The sequence below is a fragment of the Sander lucioperca genome, chromosome 10 (assembly GCF_008315115.2).
Source record: "Sander lucioperca isolate FBNREF2018 chromosome 10, SLUC_FBN_1.2, whole genome shotgun sequence".
Classification (NCBI taxonomy): Eukaryota; Metazoa; Chordata; class Actinopteri; order Perciformes; family Percidae; genus Sander; species Sander lucioperca.
The window spans coordinates 25,902,334-25,920,184 of NC_050182.1; the positions used below are offsets into that span (position 1 = coordinate 25,902,334).

The window sequence follows — 17,851 nt, forward strand, 5'->3', positions numbered from 1 at the left end:
ACCATAACCTGTGATTATAGGTCATTAGTAGACATGCGCAGACCATTCTTATTGCCAAGGGATAAAGACTGGACTGGAAGCAAGATTACTAAAGCTAATCTACTTGTCTTGATCAACAGAAAATGAATCACATATTTTGATAATCAATTGATAATTTTATGTAAATTTTGTATAGCCTGAGTTTGCACAATATTTGTATTTCCTTTAGGAACAGACACAAAATCATAAAACGTGACAACATTTATTTTTGTTTCTTTATTAGTCACCAGTTATGTAACATCAGTGAAAACACATTCAAAGTCAGCATATTTCAAGTCCCTTAAGCCAACATAATAACCCATCTTTGATTTATCTGTGTTTAACCAAGTTTTCCTTTTCTGAACATGTGATGACATGTACTGTATATTTTATAGATGTGACTGTAATAAGTTGGATTACTCAATTTTTTTATTTTTTTTAAAATTTGGGACAAATTAAAGAAGGCACCGAAGTTCTGAGGCAATGTGGCCAATACTTATTTTGTGATTATCACAGTGATGGCTGCTACAAAACTGACATATTCCTCGAAAGAAACAACACCATCGCCGTCGTTATCCAGCATGCCGAAGAATTTGTCCATTTCAGCTTTGCTTTGGGGCTAAAGAAAGAGAAACAATAGGAGTTATAAGTAAACGTATAAAAAAAATATGTCAAACAGGCATTCACAGCTCTCTGTTGCTATAGTGCTACATCTTTTTATGTACTTATTCCTACCCCAGAAAATTCTATGCGGAGCAGTTCAGCAAGTTCTTTCTTGGTCAAAGTGTCTTTGTCTCCTTCTTTTCCAGCGTACTTGTCGAAGATAGTCCTGAGGAGATCCATTGCCTGCATGAGCTGTGACATGGTGGCTGGAACGAGAAAATATTGTTGACTGTGTAGTTCAATGTTTATTTATTTATTAATATATTCAATTTACATGGCTGGCAATATGTGGTAACGTTTCATGCCACATTTAAACACATGGGTCAGACTCTACTGTGTTAAAACATCAAATTAAGAGGAAGAGGTGCCAAAGACACACTTCCACATTTGTCTCATGAATATAACAGATTTTTTTTTTAAAGAAAAAAGTCAGTACAAGCTATAATTCTGATTTTCCTTTTTTCCTAAGTCTTGCTCTGCTGTTGCCTTGTCATCTTTTTTCTCCCTAAGGGGGAAAATACTACATTTCTAGTGACCATTGGTTTTAAACAATATACATGATCAAGTATGGGTGGTGCAACAGAAAAGCAAATTGGCAATTTGGTGTGACAGGCAAGTCTCTGAACGTTTTTAAAACAATTCAAGGCATCAAAAACGCTATGCTGACTTCCAGCATGTAGTCGTCATGCCAACTCACTTAACTGGCAGTTTCTTCTCAACCGCTTCGGCTCGATACTGCCATACATTGTCCTCACTCACTAATTTTCTATCTATATATTCCTCTCAGTTTTCCCACCCTACTGCATGTCTGTAGATCTTTTAAAACAACTTTTCATTGTTTTTCCCAGAATTCTTGGTAACTTGAATTTACTGAATTCCCACTATTTAACGATTGTCGCTATTATAATAGTCAAATTACATAATTGTTATAATCTTTCCATAGATTTACATGTTTTTTACACCGACCACACCCAGAAGCTTACTCATGCATCTCATGCCACATCATATCAGGTATCTATTTAGATAAAGTAAATGCTAAATCATTAATGCTGTATTTCAAAAAAAGATTCTTTTAAACATATTTCCACTTACCAAATTTGTATGAGAACTTGTGTAGGTAAAGAGTGTGGAAGAGAGGGATTTGAGAAGAGAGCACGGACACAAATGTATTTAAATAGAAGTTGACACACCCTCTTTCCAAGCCTCGCCCCTCTTAATATCTTTTTTTCTTTTTTCTTTTTTTCTTCTCTCCAGAAAAACAAGCAACAGCGCTGGGGTGTACTCTTTCTTGCTTTCCCTCTGAAAAAAGCCTCCTTTCATACCAATAATACTAGTTCGGGAAAGGTACAAGGCATATTTGAATATTAGGATGCAAATAGATGATTGCATGTCGTGTAGTAAGTAATGGTGGTCAATATAATCTCCTTCAGTCCGCAGGATAAGGCAACATCAAATCTTCTATTCATAACCTGTAAGGACAGGTAATGCCCGGATAGAGTAGCATTTAATTCACAACAAGGCTCCTCGAGTTAGTAGAAGTAACACCAACTTTAAAATGAAAATACCAATTGAAAAAGGAATCCCCCTTTATTTTCTTGTTTAAATCTGTACTATTAAGTTGTAAATGTAGTCTTTCATTTTAGTTTTTTTACTTCTTTTTTCGTTCTTTTCTTTTTTTATATATAGGACAGCAGTTGACATGAAAGAGGAGAGAGAGGGGGAATGACATGCAGCAAAGGGCCGCAGGGCGGAGTCAAACCTGCGGCCGCTGCGTCGTGGAGTAAACCTCTATATATAGGCGCCTGCTCTACCAGGTGCATGAGCTACCCAGGCGCCCATTTAGATCTATTTCAATTGATGTATGCGTTGTTTGTTTTGATTATCTATTTTCCAGTCAAATGTCACTTATTGAATTACTTTTCAAATATATGACGACCTCCATGCAAGATCCTCACTAACACATTTATGTGCCAATAATTAAACACTAAATGGGACCCTTGTAAATTTGGTATACTTTTATTATATGTATGAAGTATAAAAGTAGGCCTACATTTACTTACTTATGGAGTAGGCTATTTTTCCTAACCTGACGTGCCAGATGGTTGGTTACACAGAGCCCTTAATAGGTTAGTCCAGCAAAGACTCCTGTTTTGTCTTTCTTCAGCTGTGAGGTGACAGCTGTGAGGCCATCTTTTTGTAGATTTTCTCATTAACATTTTCCACAGGCTGAATTAATGCATAAAGTCCTTCCCCTTACATTTGGTAAATACTGTTCATCTGGCATGGACACTTCAGGGTAAACTATCTATTTATTTTTGGTTTCTTTATTGCATACTTATGACATTCAAAATCAGTGAAACACACTCAAAGTCAGCAACTTTTAAGTCCCTTCAGCCAACATAATAACCCATCTATGATCTGTGTGTGTTTAACCAAGTTTTCCTTTTCAGAACATGTGATAATGACATGCATATTTATTTATACTCAGTTTTATTTAGTTTATATTAAGTATGACACCAAAGTTTTAAGGCAATGTTCAAAATACTTATTTCTAAGAGGAAAGCATCACAGTGATGGCTGCCACAAAAGTGACATACTCCTCGAAAGAAATAACACCATCACCGTCGTTATCCAGCATGCCGAAGAATTTGTCCACTTCAGCTTTGCTTTGGGGCTAAAGAAAGAGAAACAGGAGTTGTAAATAGATTGTAAAATATATATATATATATATATATATATATATATATATATATATATATATATATATATATATATATATATATATATATATATATATGCCAAAGAGCCATTCACAGCTCTCTGTTGCAATAGTGCTAGATCTTTTCGACTTACTTCTGGCTCACCAAGCTCTGTGCGGAGCAGTTCAGCAAGTTCTTTCTTGGTCAAAGTGTCTTTGGCTCCTTCTTTTCCAGCGTACTTGTCAAAGATAGTCCTGAGGAGATCCATTGCCTTCATGAGCTGTGACATGGTGGCTGGAACGAGAACATATAATTGACAGTGTAGTAGTTCAGTGTTTATTTATTAATTTCACATGGCTGGCATGGATTGGTCGGAGAATCGGCGCAGCGGGTGCGGTATTACATTCAATTTATCGCACCGTTGTGACAAAAAGAGAGCTGAGCCAGAAGGCAAAGCTCTCAATCTACCGGTCAGTTTTCGTTCCTACCCTCACCTATGGTCATGAAGGCTGGGTCATGACCGAAAGAACAAGATCCAGGGTACAAGCGGCCGAAATGGGTTTCCTCAGGAGGGTGGCTGGCGTCTCCCTTAGAGATAAGGTGAGAAGCTCAGTCATCCGTGAGGAGCTCGGAGTAGAGCCGCTGCTCCTTTGCGTCGAAAGAGATATTATTAATATATACAGTCTATGGTCTGACTGTTTGTTTTTTTTGGAGTTGGCAACGCTGCTTACACTCTACGTTACCTTACACACGTTCACTGGCAATCTGGATGCAACTGTTGCTGAAAGCTAGCATACATAATTCGAGGTAAGATATAGCTTCGCTAGGTTTTAAATATATCTTTGTCCAATAGTTATATTACATATAAGATGAGTCACATTGTAAAGTAAATGTATCTGAAGTTACCATGTAAATTGTCTGTAACGTTAGCTAGCCACTGGTAAAAAATGCTAACGTTAATTTTCTGCAAATGGAAGTTTACGTTGTCCTAATTTAAACGTAGTGTCAGCGAAATGCAAAACGGGGATTGTTAATGCTTATCATTATCTAACACTAAGTATTAGCAGATGTATAACAAAGTTTCTTAGAACGTTTGGTTAACTGTAACAACCATAATGCACCGATAATGTCTTGCTACTGTTTGCTCCATCAGTCTATGGTTGGCACAATTAGCCTTTACATGCTTTTAAGAGCTAAAGTTAGCAGAAATAAGCTCATTTAACTAAATTAAAGTTACACTAAAGAACAATAGACTGTTGTTGATTCATCTGTATTCTCCCCGATAATTAATGAAGTACAGTTACATGCTAGTGTGCATATATATTTAACTATGAGGGGCTCAAATGCAAATTGATGACTCTTTCTTTCAGAAATAGGAGTGTGGAGAGCCACGATGGCATGTGCACCCACCTAATGCCTCAGAAGGAAGTCCATCTTCTCTGGCATCACCCAGAGATGCAGGTGGAGGGCTGTTAACAATCCGGGGAAGATCAACAAGGCTCGCAGGGTTTTTTTTCTTTTTCCACTGTGCATTACAGACAACCAAAAGACTGTTGTCACACTATGCTCACTGTAATTGTAAAGGCAGCTTTTATTTCTTTACCCAGGCATTTGGACTTGACTGAACAGAGTGCTGCACAAGTGCTTTAAGCTTTATATGTTAAGCTATATTTTTATATTGTGGTTTGTAATGTCAACCATTTCTACTGTAATTAACAATGTGACACTAGTGATTCAACTACCCTTTTTTTTCATATGCAGACATGTCTTACCTTGACCCACAGCAGTGTTTTATGTGTGGAATGTACACCGGATTGTAAAAGGTGAACTACATTATTTAATTCATCAATTTAACCCCTAACCCTAACATAATCTTAATACTACCAATCGGCTATAGCCACACGCATGGCTGTAGCCACACGCATGGCTGTAGCACCCAGTGATGTTAGGTGTGACATTGCTGGGCTGCATAGACGCTGCATTGTACACCAGCCAGGTATTATGGTAATCTATATATTGTCTGTTATTCTGATTTAGGCTGCATTGTTTTAAGTGACTCTATGTGGGGATACTTTGGCAGGTTTGTACAGCTTCATCCTCTCAGATTCCTCCTGCTCTCAAGGGGTGTTGTTAAGACTCATACATGCAGCCGAGAATCAGAATAAAGAACAAGGAGCCTAGCAACCTGAATGGCCTCTTGCAGAGGTGGAAGTAATTAAACCTGAGTAGGGTGTGTTCTTTTCCTTGCCTGAGGTGTGCTCAGATAATCCCTCTGGTGTGGAATCTCTCAACTGAATCTGAATCTATTCTCTGTCCCTGAGAAATTATAACCAACTCACAGTCTGTAGTGTTACTACATGCTCTGAAGCTTTTGGGTCTTAACAAGTGATTTCAATACAGACATGTCTCCATGACATTTTCTAGTTTAGCGCAAAGACAGGAAGCAGGGGGAGTGACATTTTGTACTGAAACACTCACTTGCTTCATTTACAGTACTTTTGTGTAGTCTCTTCCGGTCTTCAGGATTAATTATATGTACTTGTGAAGTAGAATAGTCATCTATGTTAATTTATGCTTACACTACTGTTAGCTGTTAATCTGTGATGGTGGAGTTACACAGAAATATGTGAAGTGCCTGTATCTGAAGGTTTCATGTCAGAAATACTCACATTTCACCAGGAGTAAATTTTATTTTAAAGCAGAATGCTTTTATTGCAAATAGTGTGCTGTTGGCAGATGTTCACTTTGATTGCTCCACTTGGCACTCACTGTTCATTCAGACCTTCACAACCTGTTCTCCTTGTACAACTTTTTCACGCAAACAGACATGTCCTGTGTCATCCTGTATACAGTACATTCTAATTGTTTGAATAGATAAGTGGCCAGCAATGAACCCAACCTACTCTATCACAGAGTCTATCGATTAATGTATGGTAACATAAAAAGTCTCTACAAATATGGCCAACTCAGACCTCTTTTGTGTAAGCCTGACTGAAAAGAAAAAGGAGTAGGCATTACTTTGTCCCTTTGTTTAGATTTGTCTAGATTTACTTATGTGATGGTTGGACCATTTAAACAAATATCAGACCAGGTGCATTCGGTTTATTCAGCTTGAACTGGCTGACAGATTGATAAAGGCGGTGCATTCAAACAAATAGATGCAAATAGGCAAAGATAAGTGGCTTCACACAAATAAATGGTAACTAAGAAAAAGTGAGAGTAAAGACAGGGAGTTGTTAAATGACTCTTACTGGGGAAAACTGATGCAAAAATATATTATTTTTATATATTGGACGAAATACCTTTGAGGTACCATCACTGTCATATAATTACAAAGTACAACCTTTTGCCCTTTGGAAATTTTGATCACCTTGCAAACTCATGCTTTATGGACAAAATTACCCACAATCTTGCTCGTCCTCCACTGACAGTTGAGTTTGCCTCACTATGCTCAGATAACATCAAACAAGATCATCTACCAGAGGCAACTGTATTGTACAGCACAGGTCCACTGAATTTGGCTGGTCAGCTTTCTCCATTAAAGCCACAAACGTTTGGAATACAATACCCAGCACCATCAGGCAATGCTCTACTCCAGGGATCTTCAACAAAGGGTCCAGGGCCCCTAGGGGGTCCTCAGAGTTGCTGTAGGGGGGCCACCAAATTATTGTTCTTTTTTTTTTTTTTTTTTAAGTTTTTTCAAAAATGTAAATGTCTTAACATGAATCAAACATATTATGAGCAAATATAAATCAGCCTATTTGTGAACCTAACCCTAACCCACCTACCTACACCAATTAATTTGGTTCCATACTTTACGCAGAGCTTCTAAACACACGAAAAATACATGAATACAATTACAAAACTAGTTGTCACACTTTGTTGTCAGCCATGCAGACATCCATCCTTTTGTTAACTAACCACATGAACAGGAGGTGGTATACTAAGAACTCAATCTTGGAACAAATTTAATATTAAAACTGAAATTCTATTTTTTTCTGTACTGCTTTAGGCTATTGTTACCATTAGTTGGACACTAATGGTGAAACTGCAGCTGAGCTGGTATCTCAGCCAGCCACGTTAAACACGTCTCATTTCGTTACACATCTGCCTGCAGCAAAAAAAAAAATTGCGGACACATGCTACTCAGCCAATCACAAGTGCCTCACAGGGAAGCAAACGTGAACCAATAGAAATTGATGATTTTTTCTAGACAGGTTGGAATGTGAGTGAGTTAACACTTTGTGGAGAGGAGGAAAATCCACTTGAAATAAAGTAAAATACAAATGATATTAAAAGTGGCATGGACAGTGACACCCTCCCATTTTTTACAACTACGTTTTCAGAGCAAGTGCTTATCAAACTTTTGTTCTGTTTTTATTATTGGGCAAAAACAATTATATCAAACAGTTTAATGAATAATGTATGGAGAAATATAAACATAAAATGTGTTTGCTTACAATAAGTTACAATATTCCACACGGAGAGCGATATTTGCAATGGCTTTAATGACCTGCTATCAGTCAAAGTTTAGACCTGTGGGGGACTTGAGTCAGTAGTATGGGAAAGAATAGAGCAGATATCGTCAACAGGGCGTCCGGGACCCCTAGGGGGTCCTCAGATCTACTGCAGGGGGGCCACCAAATTATTGCTAATTTTTTGAAAGTTTTTCATTACAGAAAAATACTTTGCACATCTATAACGTGAGACAGGTGCATCGGAGGGGAGATAAGTAAGTCAATAGTTGCAAAGAAACTCCTGCACACTGTCTAACTCCTTTCTTTGCAACTTTTGAATGTTTTTTCAAAAATGAAAATGTCTTAACATGAATCTAACAAATTATTAGCAAATATAAATCAGAAAACAAATTGATGATAGGCTTACTTGCTTAAGGTAGACATCCACAGATACAGTTAATCCAAAGGATTCACTCTACCACATAAAAACATGATTTATAAAATCATACCAACTTTTATTTTAATAGCTTTGTATTATATCCACTAAAAGGTATGTGTAAAGGCTTTAGGCCCAGTTTAGTACGCAAATTCATTTCATACAATATATGTAGTAGGGGAACCCTGCTCCGTCTCTCTTTCAGTTAAGGGGTCCTTGGCTTAAAAAACGTTGAAGACCCCTGGAATAGAGCATAGAGACATTTCTACTGAGGAAGCACTGACAGTGATATGTGCAATGGAGAAGATAACAGGTGATGGCTGTTGAATCTTTGATGAGCCCGTGCTTGTTTCCTTCCTCAGCAGTGATACCAGATACCTATCAACTACATGTGCAGTGTCAGCCAGGAAGCCCACAACAAACTAAACTTCTTCTAGTGTTTTATTCATTTTCAGGAAGTATCGAATGTAAAGTCCTTTGAAAACCAGATTACACAGTGAATATAACTTTTCGATGCACATTTCAAATACAAATCACAGGCTTGTGTTTCATGATGGATGTGCAAATTGCCTAAAACCAGCCGCATCTGTTTTCAAGGACGACTGTGTCACATATGTTATAAATGTATTTAGGTGCTACAAACATTTATAGGGTTTGCAGTTCATCTTTTTCAGTCTTCTTCTTCAGCTTCTTGTTCTTTGCCCTTGCCTCTCTTGACACCCTTGCCTGTCTTCTTGTTGTAGTAGCATTTGGCCAGGACAGACACACACCGACAAAACTCTCTGAAATTGACCTCACCATCATGGTTTTTATCCAGCAGCTCCATGGCTTCCCCGATGTCATCTGCATTGATTTTATCCTGGAGAACACATCAGTTAATTAACAGAATGGAATGCACAAAAGCACACCTGAGTGGTTAATACCAAGCACCATATCAAATCCACTGTATTTTATTAATAGCTGTGCACGTCATGTGAAGTGAGTTTGTTGATTCTCTTACTTTTAACTCAGGACTTTGTATTTCTTTCTCCAACACCTTCTTCAACTCTTCTGTGTTTAACTGGTGTTTCTTGCCATCATCATCAGCATACTCCAGAAATATATCCACAATGTTTGTAATGACCTGTTCCAGACGAGCCATGGCTGTAGCTGGAGAAAAAAAAATATTGATTGTGATTAATTAACAAAGAGTCAGAAAGAAATACTTTTAAAACATTCTGAATAAACAGAAAACATTTTTTTTGCAGACTGTGTAGTGTTGTCAGGTAGAGACACATCTTGTTAGACTAATGCTTATAGACATGCAGAGATGTTCACAAGTCATTTTTTGGAAGTCCAAATCAAGTCTCAAGTCTTTTGCCACAAGTCCAAGTCAAGTCTCAAGTCTCTGGCCATCTGATCTGTCCCTAACACTGTATTGTTAAATCTTATGAATTCAAAGCATGTCCTGTAGCTACCATCCAGACAGTACAGTATTAAAATCAGTTGTGGGATTACTTCATGGGGTCTACTTAACACATCCCTCTAGCCCTTGGACCTGGTGAAATATTAACCTAAAGCTGTCACATCATATGGATACAACTATAAAGATACAATGTGCCTGTTCCCAGCATTATCACAACACTTTGCGATGGTTAGCTTGTTACCTGTGGTGATATATGCTAAATGTAACGTCTCTTTCACTCAAAAAAAATCTAATGTCTAAGTGGAAATCAAGAGAATACTGGCAGCGCCACACCAGTTACAGAACAACATGCATCTCAGTGTCAGTCCAAATTATGCACGATAAGCAGTTTGAACTCACTGATCGAATGCAATTTATTTATTTTCTAAGTGTTAGTACGCTCAGTGAAACTGAGTCCAACGCGAGTGAGATCCGACTCAGAGGAGGAGAGGTTAGTGAGGCCAGCGTCTCCACGGCAGGTGACAGTGCGCACGGATCGGCTGCTCCACGCATGGATTAAATAATGAAATAGTAAATAGGACTACAGTAACAGAAATATGTGCAGAATTAAGAGAGTCAAGACGGACCGGTGTTTGGTGGACCGGGTACACCTTGTTCACTTAATAGCCTACAAATCATACATAATCATACATACGTTGTATGTTCCTGGGGGAGATGGATCCGTGCGTCCCGCCTTCTGTGCGCCACGGATGTCTGAGCCTCAGCAACTACTAACTATAAAGATACAATGTGCCTGTTCCCAACATTAGCACAAAACTTTGCGATGGTCAGCTTGTTACCTGTGACGATATATGCTAAATGTAACGTTTCACTTTCTTAGCGTGTGAGTGACCGTCTGACTGACCTATTTGGGTGCGTTTTGAGATGCCTGATGAAGTTTGACGTTGTTGATCCGGCATCATTTATCTTGGTGCCACACACCTTGCATGTAGCTGTTGGCTTACTGCCTCTGTACACCAAGTTATTGAAAGCAAAACTAATGACAAAAGGCACAACTCCGGGAGGACTTAGTGTCGCCATCGTCAATGTATTTGTATGTGTGAGTGCGCGCACATAAGGCATAACGCATGCGTTACGTTGCACATTATGGCAAAGGGCAGGGGACATGCAGCTCGTCATACGTTTCCCCAACGTATATGCGCCAATAAAAGAAAATAGAAATACATGAATACATTTAGATTTAAAAAGCAATAATTGCATGAAAACATGTTGTTGACGAGTCTCGAAGCTCGAGTCTGAAGTATTTTGGGTCGAGTCCGAGTCAAGTCTGAAGTCAGCTGTTTGTGCGACTTAAGTGCGACTCGAGTCCGAGTCTCAGACTCCGAGTCTCAGACTCGAGTCCCCATCTCTGTCCACATATGGTGTAAAAGTCAGAGGTTCAAAATCAACACAATAAGGGGGTTGAGAAATGCTCAGAGCACTGAATAAAACTCTAATAGACGCCAAAACATTACCCTAAAGTTAATAACAATGCTCATTGACAGACAACAATTTTGGCATTTCCGTTGCATCTTTCATGCTCAGCATCCAAATGAATTGCTGCTATTTTTGTTCTTCCCTGCCATCCCTGACATCCTGCTTTTCATCAGGACTCACCTTAAGCGTTAACGTTTCCGGGTGAAGAGAGAACACGTCTGTGTCACAAGTTGTCCCAGATGAGACTGTTGTCAGACTGACAGCAAAGCCTCCTCTTAAAGAGTGGAAACACACACACACACACACACACACACACACACACACACACACACACACACACACACACACATGCACACACACACACACACACACACACACACACACACACACACACATGCACACACGCGCACACACACACACACACACACACACACACACACACATAAAATGTGAAAATGTTCCCCCTTTCCACCCAAACTAACTTCACCAGTTCTGTCTCAAAACTGTGCCAAAAAAAGAAAATATAAACTACAGACAATAGTTATGTTTGTGTTGTATAGAGCAACTAGTTGTTGACACTGTGCGTGTTAGTGAACAGTTACAGTAGATCATACATGGTTTGGATTTTAAGGCGAGTCTCTTAACTGAGGAGCTACTCAGTGTAGCCGTCTGGAGAAAATGTGGGTTTTTTCCAGCCCAAAGTGGTGAGTCAAGTCACAGCTATGTGTGTGTGTGTGTGTGTGTGTGTGTGTGTGTGTGTGTGTGTGTGTGTGTGTGTGTGTGTGTGTGTGTTTGTGTGTTTGTTTATAAGCATATGTCTCCATGTCTGCACAGAGTGTCTGGTCTATCCTGCTTGCCCTAGAGTTTTGCTCATGTTCTATATTAATAAGGCTAGATTTATATTCCTATTGTCTGCTGGATATATCTGTCTCTGTCAGTAAGAGTGTCTTGGCTGTTTGTTTCCCTACCCATTCATCCTGCTCAACTGTTATGTAACTCGCCTCCATTTTCTTCCTCTCTTCCCCTCTGTTGCCCCCTGCCAAGTCCCTTTTAGGTCAACCCATTCAGCGCTAGCCTCTTTAAACTTTTCCCATATTACTTTCACTTATTGAATACGATCAGATTCTCCTTGCAGGGGAGGAAAAGAAAATAGAGACGAAGGATCATGTGTTAATTACAAAAAAGTTTCCACATCTTTCCACACTCTGCTGGCTGGGGTATGAGTTACAGTTTCACTAGTGGAGAGGTTCTGAACCTCTGCAATCTGCACCATGAACATGAGCACTTATTAGAAAATATATATTTTTTAAAAGTAGCTTTGAACTCCCTTCTAAATTATTTGTTTTACTATCCAGTCTCAGATGTAAATGTTTTAAAGACTTACCGTAATTATTTAATATAATGTAACAGCTGTATGCTGATGTGGCTGTGTTCTCTTCATAATCAATATAATCCACCAGAAAAGAAAAAAGGTAAGCCACCACCGGTCCAAGTGAACAAAACAACAGCAGAAAAAATAAAACATTTTTTCACATAAAAGTCATGAGTCACACAGCAATGGAAGGAATTTGCTTGACTGTAAATGTTTAGTTTTTTTTTTTTTTTAAGGAAGAGTATTGTGACATCTAGTGGTAAATTAAAGACAATACATGACCTCCTGGTTAAAGGACCAAATCACTTTTCATTTTATCTCTATGTTCAATACTTGAATGGGTGTATTATAAGAGTACTTGTTGAAGGCAGCCATGTTGGTTAAGCTGCAACCATCACCCAACCTAAAAAATATAGTATGATACTACTATTAAATTCAAGATCCTCTTCCACGGTGCCTGCCATGTTGCACCACCATGTTTCTAGTAGCCAGCAATGTATTTGCCATAGCAATGGACAAACCAAGCACTATTTTCTGCATCACCTGCTTCCCTCTGGGCGGAGGTGCAGGAGCATAAAAACCAAAACAAACGGATTGAATTCTTTCCATGGGCCATCAGAACACTCAACATACATCCAAACCATTAACTTGCCTTTATCATTATGCAATAGTGTTACAATAATAATACACCATGTGCAATATTTTTCCTGTCCCACACTTGCTGTTTTTATGTCTTAAATTATTCTTGTTTTTAGCTATTTATTGTTTGTTGTCTTTAATGCACCTTCAGTTGTGGCACTCACAATTGGTCTCAATAGGTGCAATGACAATAAAGATTTATCTTATCTTATCTCTAGAGAGGGCCTTTTGCAGGTTTTTTTTATGTTGAAGTGAAAGCCATTGTAGGTTCTCTACACACTTGGAGAGGAAGGGTTGAGGGGAAGGGTATTCAGTTGGTTGCCATCTATAATCCTACATTTCGTCAAATTTGTGCCTGCACATTGTGTCAATGACAATAAAATTGCATTGAATTAAATCTGTAACCTAGGCTTAATTGCTAGATCCATAATTTTATTGAATTGTTGTGCATTTATTCACTGTTCACTAACTGCAAGCCCTGGTCAAAACCATAATGTTTACATTGACATCCCATATGTTCTGTTATTTAGACTTGTGCAACATTTGACATGGTTTTCTGTTCAGGCTCCAGCAGTGAGCCGATAGCCTGTAACTGGGATTGCCCTCGATGGTTTGCATCTTCTTTGTCAAACAGGCAATGCTCTTATGTCACATATGGCAATATCATTTCCTCACCAGCTGACCGTTGTTGTGCTCCAGGGCTCCTATTCTATTATCTTGCATTCATTCCTTTGTTATTGATTCAGTTTCTGCATTCTTTAAGTTTTTGTGCAGATTGCATACACATTGTACTGTATGTCAGACAGTTATAATGGACTGCATGTTTGATTAACTTATATTTTGACTTGTCATAGCTGGAAAAGCATGTATACAATAAAACTAATGATTGATAAACTCCATTTAGCTGCTTCGAATTCCACACTCTTCCACTTCTCTTGTCACACCTTCACGGCTTATTGGGACACTTCAATACAACAGCCATCATGTTATTAGTAACACCTGTGCATATATGCTGGGGAAAAGTTTTTCATTTTTCAAACTCCTGCAGTGACCACCCTCTGGATTCAGAACTGACTTTAAAATATGTTGAATACTTTTTAAACCATTAAAGGTATGCTCCTTCCCCCTATGTTGTGTATTTTAGAGTTTGTGTGTCCTCTTTTCACAGCAAAATCTCTGTGCTGGTGAATGCCAACTATCCCAAGAATCAGGCTGAAAAAGCAGACAGGGCTTTTGTAATCATTGCCCACAGGCTGTGGAATATTCTTTCCTTGGAAAGTAAAAACACAGAAGTACTTGCTGTCTTATCCTCCTACTTGTAGTTGGTCTATGGTCCTTATAAGAAATGTACTTACTGATTATTATTGGAACTAATGCTCTGGAGTGTACCATATCCTTTGGCTGTACTTTAACCTTCTTTTAAGCTACTTCATTGTGCTTTCTGTGGAGTTCTGTATTGGTTGGTGCAAGTGGTGTTAAGTCCCTTCTTCAAAGATGATGTACTTTGAATAAAAAGATGTGTGTGAGATAACAGAAGAATGTGCACATAAGTTGGAAGCACAGGGAGAATGAACGATTTGGCATCTAAACTGGAGGAGGGCCAAGAGAGAAATAACACCGTCTTTTGCTTTTGGCATAACCCTAACTTCTGAACTCATGACATACAGGCATGTGGTACTGCAACCAAGCAACATCTGATACCAGCACATTTTCCATATTGAACCTATTACATACTGCATTAAAACTGCTGCGTCAATTGAACATTTTGGGTTTATTTTTTTTAATTTTTTATTTATGGGTGGAATGATGTTTCAGATGGAAATACATTTTCTCTGAGGTATTTTCTGGCATTGGCAGAATTCTTCTTGACGATAATATTCTCATGTGTACAAGAAACACATCAGTGAATAAAACTATATGCAACCAGAAGAAAGCTTCCTCAAGATATAAGGGGGGGGGGGGTATTTTGTACCCAACATACTAAAAGACAATAAGACAAACAGAAGGTGAACTCTTGTTAAAGGTAGTTTTTATTTGTAAATCTGACACCCATTTGTGCTACAAAATTCTTTTACTACTAAACAACTGAACATAATTACTCTCCCTCATATTTGCCCATCACTTCTTGCCCTTCTTCTGATTATGGAGCATGTAACACTTCTCACAGGCCATCGAGAGGCCGACGACGAGGGGAAGAAACTCTTCAAAGTCCAACTTATCATCTTTGTTCTGGTCCAAATCTTTCAATATGCAGTCCACAGTTTTGGGGTTCTTCTGGGTCTGAAAGAGCAAGTTTAGAGTGCAAAGTTAAAGTAAGAGCAATAAGTTATGCACATTGATCATAGTGAGGACTTCAGAGAAAGCCGAAGATTCTTACTTTCAGAAAGGTGGGTAATTCCGTCTCCATTAGTTTTTTCAGTTCTTTCTTGGTTAAGGTCGTTGCATCACCGTCTTCATCGGCATAGCGGTGAAATATCTTAATCAGGGACTCCATGCAATTCTCCAACTCAGTCATGGCTGCAGAAGTGGGTGCTGAAAGGAAGAAAGACAAGTCTGGGCAAAAATCTTATGGGATATATACTTTCTTTTTCTCTACACTCATCTTACAGCTGTTGTAAGTTACTGTGCAGAATACTACTTTACCTACAGATAAGATGAAAGACATGTTCTATTATAGTTTCCACTACCAGACAATATGGATACAGCTGCAACAAAGCATTTCCCCCCTAAAGCTCCGCCTTTACCAGCTGCAACATTAATGTAGTAATGCATCAATAAGTCAATAATATACTACACATTATGTTGGGCCATTCTGCATAATGAGTTTTTTACTTTTTGTACATTGAGTAGGCTATATTTTGATACTAATACTTACCTTTACTTAGTAATAATTATGTAATGGTTAATGCAATGTTTTTTTAAATGCAGGACTAGTACTGTATGTCTAGGTATTGCTACTTGTACTAAAACAAAAGATCTTCTCCCACCACTGAGGCAACTTCACTTAAAACTAACATATTGTTCAGTGAGGATGTGGGTGTTGGTCCTGCTGGCACTAAAAGTAAATTCTTTGGCTATTAGACATCGTTTTCTGGCACATGAACTAAAATCCGTATCTCAAGCCTCCCACTCTCTCTCTCCCTTTCTTTTCCATTTTACCATTTCCCTGGCTGAGTTCTAAAAAACGATATAGGCACACAGGCATTAAAGACAAAGAACAGGACCAGCCGCTACTTCAGTGTGTCAGAAGAGGAAAAAAGTGCGTAATGCGCCAACAACGCTCAAGCCCGCCCAAGAAAACATGTTGAGACATAAGTAAGCTGCATGTAGCCTCCATCGACATACAGCAACCAAGATAAATAATCGTAAAAATAAAAAATAGTTTTCTGTCTAAAATCATGCAACTTAGAAAAATGCGAGACAACAGTTAAAGCAGAGAAGTATGTGTTAAAGTAATGAAAACGAACTTACCTCTACAAAAAAAGGCAGACAAGTTTGAGATTCAGTGAAGAGTGAGAAGCTCAGTTGAAGTTTATTCAAGAATTTATAGTCCGCTTGGCAACGCCCAGTATGATGTGAGGGAGAGTGAGGGATATAGAGACAGAGAGAGAGCGAGAGAGAGAGAGAGAGAGAGAGAGAGAGAGAGAGAGAGAGAGAGAGAGAGAGAAGAGAGAGAGAGAGAAGAGAGGAAGAGAGAGAGAGAAGAGAGAGAGACAGAGAAGAGGGAGAGAGAGAGAGAGAGAGAGAGAGAGAGAGAGAGACCAAATAACGTTTCAAAAAACCCCATGAGCAAACACTTTCCCTGCCCATGGTTTCCCACAAGACTCTTCCGCAAGAGATAGAGATTAATCCATTAGTTTAAAGCTGAAGTTTTAGTTTTCCTTTAGTTTTATGATGTCATGTCATCTTTAGACAGAAATGTCCAAGTCCAACTTTCACATCTGTAAAATCTGCCAAAGAAAATCTGTTATTCAAAGTTCTTCTACTGTGAATCCTAATCAAAGTGGCAATGGCACAGCAAAATTACGCAAATCGGTCGAATGACACACACACACACACACACACATCTTCTTATATGATGCTGGGGCATGCTGAGTCTGGGCCAAGGGTCAATATCTTTGGCAACGTTCTTTTAGGCTCTGGTGGCTTCTTCTGATCCAGTCTTCTATTACTCATTTCTCCTGAAATAATCAATTATATTATTCAATTTTAATGTGTTTTTTTTCAGGCCCTATCTGGTTTCAAACAGCCAACTTACATGAAATTGATTGCTTATGCCATATTAAACATCTTTTTTTAAAGGTTTATCTAAGGAAATTTCTCTGTCAGGAATGCCAAGTCATACCTGGAAGCTGCCTCGTACAACCACAACATGGCCACTGAGCAGCTCCACTGGAACGGCTGGGAGTTTAAGCCTTACCCAAGGGCATCTCAGTGATTTTATTTTCCCTATCCACATGTATCCTGTCAGTCCAATTCCATTTTTTCCCTAACCTTTACACCACCATTGCATTATAAAAACAAAATAAAGCAAATATAAAAATCTATAAAGAATGTGTACTATTTACCACCCCAAAGAGGCACCTTGACAAAATGAGTATAACCAGTCATTACTCACCCCTCTTTGAAGCAAACAGTGACGTCAACTACAAGCTACTTCATGTTCACATCGTTGGATTTGTTAAC

General features: G+C 38.6%; 4 protein-coding genes across 7 annotated transcripts; all 4 read right to left on the reverse strand.

Annotated features, from left to right (window-relative positions):
* Positions 1 to 240: 240 nt before the first annotated feature.
* LOC116049561 (ictacalcin-like) lies at positions 241 to 1,907 on the reverse strand. The gene is made up of 3 exons (XM_031299332.2): positions 1,774 to 1,907; positions 748 to 887; positions 241 to 637 (listed from the first exon to the last, which is right to left on the reverse strand). The coding sequence occupies exons 2-3, from the start codon at positions 880 to 882 to the stop codon at positions 515 to 517; spliced, it is 258 nt and encodes an 85-aa protein (XP_031155192.1). The 5' UTR covers positions 883 to 887; positions 1,774 to 1,907; the 3' UTR covers positions 241 to 514.
* Positions 1,908 to 2,989: 1,082 nt separating this feature from the next.
* LOC116049560 (ictacalcin-like) lies at positions 2,990 to 3,737 on the reverse strand. The gene is made up of 2 exons (XM_031299331.2): positions 3,535 to 3,737; positions 2,990 to 3,355 (listed from the first exon to the last, which is right to left on the reverse strand). The coding sequence occupies exons 1-2, from the start codon at positions 3,667 to 3,669 to the stop codon at positions 3,233 to 3,235; spliced, it is 258 nt and encodes an 85-aa protein (XP_031155191.1). The 5' UTR covers positions 3,670 to 3,737; the 3' UTR covers positions 2,990 to 3,232.
* A 2,728-nt stretch (positions 3,738 to 6,465) lies between these two features.
* Positions 6,466 to 12,691, reverse strand: s100w (S100 calcium binding protein W). Of its 3 annotated transcripts, XM_036006071.1 has the most exons (5): positions 12,539 to 12,691; positions 11,335 to 11,428; positions 9,274 to 9,422; positions 8,906 to 9,132; positions 6,466 to 6,674 (listed from the first exon to the last, which is right to left on the reverse strand). In XM_036006071.1, the coding sequence occupies exons 3-4, from the start codon at positions 9,412 to 9,414 to the stop codon at positions 8,944 to 8,946; spliced, it is 330 nt and encodes a 109-aa protein (XP_035861964.1). In that variant the 5' UTR covers positions 9,415 to 9,422; positions 11,335 to 11,428; positions 12,539 to 12,691; the 3' UTR covers positions 6,466 to 6,674; positions 8,906 to 8,943. The 3 variants fall into 3 exon arrangements, with proteins under 3 accessions (XP_035861964.1, XP_031155185.1, XP_031155188.1); XM_031299325.2 differs by lacking the exon at positions 6,466 to 6,674 and having other exon boundaries at positions 8,697 to 9,132; XM_031299328.2 differs by lacking the exons at positions 6,466 to 6,674; positions 11,335 to 11,428 and having other exon boundaries at positions 8,697 to 9,132; positions 12,539 to 12,690.
* A 2,486-nt stretch (positions 12,692 to 15,177) lies between these two features.
* Positions 15,178 to 16,788, reverse strand: LOC116049555 (protein S100-A1-like). Of its 2 annotated transcripts, XM_031299321.2 has the most exons (3): positions 16,637 to 16,788; positions 15,543 to 15,697; positions 15,178 to 15,445 (listed from the first exon to the last, which is right to left on the reverse strand). In XM_031299321.2, the coding sequence occupies exons 2-3, from the start codon at positions 15,678 to 15,680 to the stop codon at positions 15,284 to 15,286; spliced, it is 300 nt and encodes a 99-aa protein (XP_031155181.1). In that variant the 5' UTR covers positions 15,681 to 15,697; positions 16,637 to 16,788; the 3' UTR covers positions 15,178 to 15,283. The 2 variants fall into 2 exon arrangements, with proteins under 2 accessions (XP_031155181.1, XP_031155180.1); XM_031299320.1 differs by lacking the exon at positions 16,637 to 16,788 and having other exon boundaries at positions 15,543 to 15,716.
* Between the last annotated feature and the right edge of the window lie 1,063 nt (positions 16,789 to 17,851).